This window comes from Mustela lutreola, chromosome 11 (genome assembly GCF_030435805.1).
Source record: "Mustela lutreola isolate mMusLut2 chromosome 11, mMusLut2.pri, whole genome shotgun sequence".
Taxonomy (NCBI): Eukaryota; Metazoa; Chordata; class Mammalia; order Carnivora; family Mustelidae; genus Mustela; species Mustela lutreola.
In genome coordinates this window covers 66156669-66166490 of record NC_081300.1, presented here as the reverse complement: position 1 = coordinate 66166490, position 9822 = coordinate 66156669, and the positions used below count along the sequence as shown (strand labels likewise).

Here is a 9822-nt window from a genome sequence, read left to right as displayed (position 1 = left end):
CTTGTGGATCACTTAGGAGCCCCTGAAGTGGAGAAAATTTGCATAACTACTAACAGTCACTGACCCAAGGACCTAGAAAAGAATAAAAGAGGCTGGGGTGGAACCTATCTGTGCTGTGGGATCTCAGGAGGCAGAGCTCCAGACATCTCCACCATGGACTGGATCCCTCTCCTACTCCCCATCCTCACTCTCTGCACAGGTGGTGTCCCTGGACCCTCTGCAAATGCTCAGCCCCTACAGGACCTGAGCTGAGCCTGCCTCGGAGCTTGAGCTCAGACTCAGAACAACCTCATTACAGGGACCCAGGGAAGGAGCCCCTGAACCTCACACCAACTTCTCATCTGTCTTTTCAGGCTCTATGGCCTCCAGTGTGTTGACTCAGCCTCATTCGGTGTCAGTGTCCCTGGGACAGATGGCTACCATCAGCTGCTCTGGAGAGATATTGTCAGGAAGTTATGCATATTGGTACCAGAAGAAGCCAGGCCAACACCCTGTGCAGGTCATTTATAAGGACACTGAGCGTCCTTCTGGGATCCCGGACCGATTCTCTGGCTCCAGTTCAGGGACCACACACACCCTGACCATCAACGGGGCCCAGGCCGAGGATGAGGCTGACTATTACTGCCAGTCATCAGATAGCAGTGATAAAGCTCACAGTGACACAGGCAGATGGGGAAGTGAGACAAAAACCCCTTCCATGCCTGTGTCTCACCCTCCTCCAGCCCCAGGAGGACTATGCACAGAGCAGGGAGCAGGTTTAGCCTAGGGTCCCACATCTGAGATCCACAGGCTGACTCTCCTCACACACCTTCAGACAGGTTCTACAAGATGGATTGGCAGAGGATAAGGACGCATTTATTATAACTGTACTTAAGCTGTGGATGTGAGCTCATGAATGACTGAATATGTTAGGAGCAGACAATAGAAGACATTTTCCAAAATCCAAATCTTTTAAAACTTCCCTAAAACATAATCATATATTCTGAGACTTAAAAATACAGAGATGGAGATTGACAGCAGATTACATGTTACCAAAGAAGAAACTAGTCACCTTGATGTCACAGCAATAGAGATTGTTCAAAATGAAACACAGAGTGAAATAGCCTGAGAAATTGAAGAACGTCTCAGTGCAGGGAGGACAGCTTCTTTCCACCTAAGGATGTGTAATTGGAGTAAATGAGGCAGAGACGGTGGGGAGTGGATGGTGATTGAAAACATATCTGAAGGTTGTTCCTAGGAAGATGTTGCTGCGGCAGAGGTCGAAGAGGTTGCTGCCCGTGTTCTCCTCCAGGATTTTGATGGATTCCTTTCGTACATTGAGGTCCTTCATCCATTTTGAGTCTATTTTTGTGTGTGGTGTAAGGGAATGGTCCAATTTCATTTTTCTGCATGTGGCTGTCCAATTTTCCCAGCACCATTTATTGAAAAGGCTGTCTTTTTTCCATTGGACATTCTTTCCTGCTTTGTCGAAGATTAGTTGACCATAGATTTGAGGGTCTATTTCTGGGCTCTCTATTCTGTTCCATTGATCTATGTGTCTGTTTTTGTGCCAGTACCATGCTGTCTTGATGATGACAGCTTTGTAATAGAGCCTGAAGTCCGGAATTGTGATATATATACACAATGGAATACTATGCAGCCATCAAAAGAAATGAAATCTTGCCATTTGCAACAACGTGGATGGAACTAGAGCGTATCATGCTTAGCGAAATAAGTCAAGCAGAGAAAGACAACTATCATATGATCTCCCTGATATGAGGAAGTGGTGATACAACATGGAGGCTTAAGTGGGTAGAAGAAGAATAAATGAAACAAGATGGGATTGGGAGGGAGACAAACCATAAGTGACTCTTAATCTCACAAAACAAACTGAGGGTTGCCGGGGGCAGGGGGTTTGGGAGAAGGGGGTGGGATTATGGACATTGGGGAGGGTATGTGATTTGGTGAGTGCTGTGAAATGTGTAAACCTGGTGATTCACAGACCTGTACCCCTGGGGATAAAAATATATGTTTATCAAAAATAAAAAATTAAAAAAAAAAAAACATATCTGAAGGAAAAAGAGCCACCAAGTTCTCAAATTGTGAAACCCATGAACCAATGTATCCAAGAAGCTCAACGAAGCTCGGGCACAGGGAACATAAGAGACAGCACAGCAGACATCGTAATGCAATTGCTACAAACCAGTGATGTAGACACTCTCACAGCCAGAGAGGAGAGTTGTGCTCCCTACAGGGACCCAGTAACATGGTGGGAGTACATTCCTCCTTACAAACCAAGTAAACTGGGCAACTGAGTTGGGGGGGGGGTGGAGAGCAATGTCTTCAAAATACAACTTAAAAAAATGGACAGAAGAAGAATAAATGAAAGAAGATGGGATTGGGAGGGAGACAAACCATAAGTGACTCTTAATCTCACAAAACAAACTGAGGGTTGCCGGGGGGAGGGGGTTTGGGAGAAGGGGGTGGTATTATGGACAATGGGGAGGGTATGTGCTTTGGTGAGTGCTGTGAAGTGTGTAAACCTGGTGATTCACAGACCTGTACCCCTGGGGATAAAAATATATGTTTATCAAAAATAAAAAATTAAAAAAAAAAAGAAAAAAAAATGGACAATCTTATTTTTTTCATTTTTGTATTCTCTGATGCCCGTCATCTACCTCAGTCATCCTCCCACCCACCCTGTGGTAATCGCCAGTTTGTTTTCTACACTGAAGAGTCTGTTTCTTGTGTCAACCTTCATTTTTAACCAGTAAAATCTCATTGAAAAGGGAGACAAACTAAAAATTTCCCAGACTGTAAACCTCCCAGAACTGATCACCCACAGATCCTCGGCACAAGAGACAGTGAAGGACACCCTGGGACAGAAGGAAAGTGTAGCAGAGTGAAATGTGAGTCTACACAAAGGTATAAAAAGTATCAGATAGCAAAAACTAAATGGGTAAATGTAAAAAGATTTTATTATTTCGTGTCTATTAAAGAGTCAACTGTTTAGGTAGAAATAAGAATAATATATTTTGATTTATTATATATATCTATAAAATATATGACAATCGTCAGTAAAAATGTTGGGGAAAGAAAATCCTCTTATCACATCCTTCTTCTACATGTAGTTGACACCATGTCACAAGAAGGTACTTGACAATTAGCAGTGAGGATCTCCAACACCAAGTAAGACACCAAAATAAAACCATTTGAACCACAAAGAGTAAGAGCTGATAAGGTGGATTAGGTAGGGTTCTCCAGAGAATATGGATCCAATATGGCTTGTATCGCATACACACATGGATATATATTCATATGTTACACACACATATCCAGAGAGACGGAAACGGAGATAGACAGAAGCTGATTTAAAGAAATGGGTCATGGGGACACCAGGGTCGTTCAGTCAGTTAAGCAACTGCCTTCGCCTCAGGTCACGATCTCAAAGTCCTGGGATCCAGTCCTGTATCCGGCTCCTTACTTGGCAGGGAGCATGCTTCTCCCTATACCTGGAACTCCCCCTGCTTGTTCTCTCTCACTCTTTCTCTCCCAAATAAATAAATAAATAGATAGATAAATAAATGCTTTTTTAAAAATGGGCATGCACTCAAGATGCAGGGAGGCCAGAAGCCTGGATTTTCTAGCAAGAATGATGTTGCAATGTCTCGTCTAAATATAGACTGAGTGCTGACAGGTTCACAGGACACAGAGAAGAAAGTTCAAGGGTACAAATCCAATTCCTACAGATGAAACTCCAATGTCTCAGATCACAAATCCATGGGTTGAGAGTAACAGCAGACATGACAAAGCAAAGAACACATGAGGGAAACTGAAGACACAGCACAGACACTGCAAAGTGAGAGAGAGAGAGAAGAAAAGGCACAAGAGTGAACAGAGAATACCCAAGCTGGAGGACACCTTTAGGAGTGGAATAGGATGTAGTGTGTCCGAAAAGGAGAGACAGCAGTGTGTTGGGGATGGAAAAATATTTGGGCAGTCATTGGCGAGAATGTTCCAAACTTGATGAAACTGAAGATGCACGGGTCCAAAAATCTCAACAGACCATAAGCACAAGACAAAGGAAGAAAAAAAAACACATCCATTTATTTCAAATATTCAAGGCCATGAACAAGAGAGTCTTAGAAGCAGCTAGAGGGAAAGAGTCCCTGCACTCAGGGGAACAAACAGAAGAAGAGGTTAGTGGTTTTTCTGTCGGTGGAAATGCCAGCAAGAGACACTGGATTAATGTCTCTAAATGGGAGATGAAAGAACGGGGCAGGGGTGGTCGGGGAGAACCAATTCATTCGGGGAAAACATCCCTCACAAATGAAGTCCCAATGAAAATTTTCACATAAAATAAGTGAAAAAAGTTTTCATCAGCTGACACACTATACAAGCAACAATATACATCCCTTAGGAAGATAAAATGATTCCAGGAAGAATCTGAATCTACAAAATGAATATAAACATCATAAATGCTAACTAGGGGGATAAATATTAAGAATTCTTTATTATCGAATTCTCTTTAAAAGTGTGCGGAAAAATATACTGTGCGGAACATAAAATAACTATGTATGTTGGAACTCCTGACAGAGTTGAAATAATATGTAGGAAAACCACAGTGACTATGCTGAGAGCTGAGACACAGAAGGATGTTATCAGGTGCTTACGTTCCATAGAAATTGGTAGCATCACAGAACGTAACTATTGCAAATTATTGATCATCAGACAGAAGGAACTTAAGCAAAAATGGGAGATAAGATAGAAGCATTTAAAAATATTCTGTTAATCAAAAATATATACATTGAAAGAAGGAACAAAGAACACACGGAACAGCAAGAACATAAAGGAAGCTTGTTATATCGAAATGATATTACTAGTCACATTCAGGAAATGCTCTAAATGCCACGATTAAAGACAAAAGTTGTTAGATTGAATTTCACAATAACACCCAAGTAGATGCTGCCCATCAGAAACCTCCAGGAAGGAAAGTGACACAGAATCTAAGCCACAATTTAAGATAATTCCCACACAATTCTGCTCCACAATCTGGGACATGAAACATTCACAGGGAACACATAGAAAATCTGAGATGAATGGAGTCCCTAAAAATAATTAGGATGATTTTCTCTTATGTGTATCACACACAGGATGAAGAGCTGGAATACACACAGTGAATGTTTCATAAGAACAGCTACAAAATGCCCACATATGTCCCTTCTCTCCCGGTCTTCAAGATTTTCAAACACAGAGTGACCAGAGCTCTCCAAGAAGCGTCTAGAGGTGAATGTAGCACATCACGCACCAGATCCAGGAAGCCCACCCAGAAGCACAAAGATTCTCTCTACCTGGCTGAGAAGGAACATCTTCAGGGAGACCAGTGAGAGAATGAGGGAGGCTTGCAGGGGAGAAGACTCAGCTGTGGGTTCAACAGGCAGACCTCTTGTCTCCACCATGACATGGACCCTCCTGCTCTCTCTCTCCTCACTCCCTGCCCAGGGGCTGTCCCAGGCTCTGCCTACAGGCTCAGTCCCCACAGAACCCTGACCATGACCCTGACCCTGAGTTTGGCCCAGCGCTTGCTGCAGGGGGTGGGACAAAAGAGAATGCCCCCCAGAGTTTCTTGAAACTACAGGTCCTCTGTTCACTTGTAAGACTCAGATGCCCCTATAGATGGCCATGAGATTCCTATCATTCCCACTGGCTCAGGAGAGCAGAACAGACAATAAAGTGGTGATGCAGAAGGGAGCCAGCAGGACCCTGGCCAGGCCCCAGCACAGCAAACCTGCCTCCACTGCTCCCATAGATTCTGCAGTTCTCACCTGGAGCACAAGCCCACAGACCCTCCTGCTTGCAGCGGGAGGGGAGGGGGCTCCATGATAGAACAGGCCAGTATGGGGATGGCTACTGGTCTGGGCAAACAAGCCCAGATGTACACTCTCCTTCTTCCACCCTAGTCAAGTTCTGCCCCAGAGGCTCCAGGTCTAAATCTCAGACACCTGAGTTGCATTTCCAAACTCCCCCTATCTTCTTCTGCTTTTCCTTGGTCTCTGGGCTTCTGCTTTACTTGCTGTGAAATGGGGAAGCTCATACTCAAGAAGGAAATATGTCATTTCAAATTAAATGATACAAAACACTGAAGTGTCTCTTTAATGAGAATATCTCAGTGGGTTCGTGGTGTTGTAGTCTCCAGTATGCTTCTGCGGGTGCACAAGGACAAGTTTTCAGCTACACTGTACCTACAACAAGTGGGATTGGATCCAGGTCTGAAGGATCAGTTTGCCAACATCGCCAAGCCACAGACTAGGATATTCTACAAATCCTCCCACACCAAACTTCAGGAGATGAGGGCTGGATATAAAAAAGTAATAAAAACAGCAGTAATAACAATAAAATTAACTATTTCCCTGCTCAACTGACTTAGCACCAGAAGCACCACCTGTCGCTTCCATGTTCCAACTACACGGATAGGGACGCAGGAAGCATAGATTCTGATTTCTAAATACACAGGAACCCGGTGGCTATGGGACATCACACAGGTTTGTTTGGACACTGGCCCTTTTCAAATGCACTACACTGTACCTTCCTTCTCATTCTTATAACAAGACCACAGGCTAGGACAGGGCATTTCAACCCTGGGACAACTACAGGAATCGCACCTGTCCTGTCACCTGCACCATGTATCTGACCTGTCTGTGCTGGGCTGGGCTGGGCAGGGCAGTGGGGCAGTTGCCTGTGGGTGGCTGGAAACCCTTGTCCACACTCTTTCTCAGGTGACAGGTGCTGCAGAGAGACCTACAGGAGGGAAGCTCCTGGTCCAAGTCCCCGTCCACCAGCAGGGGGCAGCAGAACCTCATCAGGAGCTGCAGGACAGAAGCTGGGGCTGCCCAGAGGGAGCCTCACAGGGACACCAGGTATTGCGGTCAACAGGTTGTCTGAGGTTCATTCCTCAGAGACATTCAGGATGATCCACCCTAACTGCCCAGGCTACAAGGACCATGTTCTGAGGGTCAGACATACGGTGTCAACCAGAACACTGATGAGACTCCTGACAGAGTGAGCACCTCACCTGGGAAATTCAGGTCCCCTCACTGTCCACCACTGTCTCCAGAGACTGACTCTTCTGTGCTGGGCACATCCAGAGACACCCTATGACTCACAGTCTACCTCTCCTTCCCCACCTCCACCCCAACTCAGAGCTGTGGCTGCAACACTTTTGTTCAAGAGCATCTCAGGGGGCAGAAGGCAGAGCACTCGGGGACCCTGGTCCCTAGAAGAAACATATGCAGCCTCCTAGTGAGACTGTCTCCAGAGTGACGTGATTCTCTTGGCTTCAGGGTCTGTGGCCCAGGCCCTGGAGCTCACACATATGGGAACGTGCAATCATGTGAATCCTCACAGGACCACAGACCTTGAAATTGTTTCTCATCGATTCAGGCCATTTTCATATGTTCCCATGAAACGTTGTTGAAAAAACTAAAAGGGAACAAATGGCTGACAATGCCAGTTGCTGGTCTGCTGGGGGATGGGGGCTGTCATAGAGAGAAGAGCACCATGTGTAAATAGACTCCAAATCATGATAAATTTCCAAAAGCAGGTGGTTATTGGGCAAAGTAAACTTGCACTTACAAGATGATGAATGAACCTCAGAAAAAGAGAGTTTCCTATTCTGTTGACATGCCAAGGGTGGTACCACAGTGTTTTTGGGGGACTCAGAGGGAACCTGAAGGAGGGGGCGGGAAGGTAGTGAGGTCACAGAACCACCTTTCCCTGAATCACGTGTTGTCTGACTCTCTCAGAGACCCCAGCCCAACCACATAGCCAGGATTCTGGAAGGCCATGAACCAGCACCAAAAGTCCTCAGACAGAATGTGTAGGGACAGTGGTTGTGTTCAAACCCCAGAATTGTGACTGTGATACTAAATTTGGAGACCAAGGCTCATTTTCTGACCTGAGAGTTGCTTAGAGGAAGCTGAGTGTTCCTCTCTTCCTCTTCAGTCACCTGGTCTGAGCTCACAAGTGGTTTTTATGTACGTGCAATCCCAGAGAGGAAGAAATTTGCATAACTACTAACAATCACACACCCAAGGTCCTGGAAAGAAATAAGAGAGGATAGAGTGAGCCTGGCCCAGCTGTGATTCTCAGAAGACAGAGCACTGAGCACATGCACCATGGCCTGGACTCCTCTGTCACTTCTCATCCTCACTCTCTGTACAGGTGCTGTTCCCAGTCCTGCCCATACTTTCGGCTGCACGGGACCTGAATTGAGCCTGGGCCAAACCCGAGCTCAGACACAGCACGGCCTCAGTATTGGGACCCTGGGATGAGCCCCTGGACCTCATTTCAACCTCTCCTCTTCTGTCTTTTCAGGCTCTGTGACCTCCAGTGAACTGACTCAGCCTCCCTCAGTGTCAGTTGCCCTGGGTCAGACGGCTACAGTCACCTGCACTGGAGGGGAGTTAGAGTATTTGTATGTACACTGGTACCAGCAGAAGCCAGGCCAAGCCCCTTTGACAATCATTTATGGTGATAAGGAGAGGCCCTCAGGGATCCCAGAGCGATTCTCTGGCTCCAAGTCGGGGAGCACGGCCACCCTGACCATCAGCAGCGCACAGGCTGAGGACGAGGCTGACTATTACTGTCAGTCCTTTGACATCAGTAGTAAAGCTCACGGTGACACATGCACATGGGGAAGTGAGACAGAAACCCCTTCCCCACCTGTGTCACCCTCTCCTCTCAGCCCCAGGAGACCAATGCCCAGAGCAGTGAGCACGTCTGGCCCAGGTCCCGGGTCTGAGGTCCCTAGTTTGCCCCCTTCCGCCCAGTCCTCCAGGCAGACTGCACAGGGCAGATCAGCATGGAACTTGTAATCAATTATTAGAACTATAAGAACTACTAGAATTATTAGTTTCCCAAGGACTGTGTGTGGAGGAATGACTACACATCTGAGAAGCAGAAAAGGAAGACATTTTTAAAAGAACCTTTCTTTTAAAAACATCTCTAAATGAGTATGTATGAAATTTAAAAATACAGGGGATAGACTAACAGCAGGTATGATGCTGCAAAAGAAGAGATCACAGAATTTGATGAAAAAGCAATGTAAAGTGTTCAAAATGAAACACACAGTAAAATGCCTGATTAAATTAATGAAGGCTAAATGCCTGGAGGATACCTTACGCCACCCAGACAGGGTGCAAGTGTAGAAGCTTCAGGGAGGGACGGTATGAAACTGAGGGTGAATCAAAAAAATAGGATAAGAAACAATCTACAGAAAGGCTTCAAATTTGTAGAAACACAGGAACCAATATATCCAAGAAGCTCAATGAAGCTCAGGCACAGGGAACATGAGAGACAGCACAGTACACACCATATGAAATTATAACAAAACAACAATGCAGAAAATCTCACAACTAGAGAGGAGAGTCTTGTTTACTGCAGAGAACCAGCATCATGGAGGAAGTACATTTCTCATCATGAACTATGTAAACTATAGAACTGTAGAAAAAAGCTACATCTGCAAATTCTAATAGGAAATATCTGTCATCTTTGGTCTTTACTGACAAAACTATCATTGCGAAGTAAAGATGAAATTAACCTTTCTTAGAAAACAGACTTCTCAGAACTGATCACCCACAGACCCTCAGCATGAGCAACAGTGATGGACACCCCTCCGAGAGAAGGAAAGTGTCACAGAAAGTGTCACAGTTAGTCTGCACAAACTATATAAGCTTGGGAAATCATAACTGCATGGATAAACCTAAAACATGTTTTAGTGGTTAAGCCTAGAAATACAGTCATGTGCTTAAAGCAAAAACCATAGCAATGTGTTTGATTTACATT

At 45.2% G+C, this 9822-nt stretch overlaps 1 gene segment (V, D, J or C); it reads left to right on the top strand.

The window, feature by feature from the left end:
* The first annotated feature begins 8047 nt into the window (after positions 1-8047).
* LOC131811747 (immunoglobulin lambda variable 3-25-like) lies at positions 8048-8852 on the top strand. The segment is given in 2 exon segments: positions 8048-8199; positions 8353-8852. Coding segments are annotated over 2 exon segments (546 nt in total).
* Positions 8853-9822: the final 970 nt, after the last annotated feature.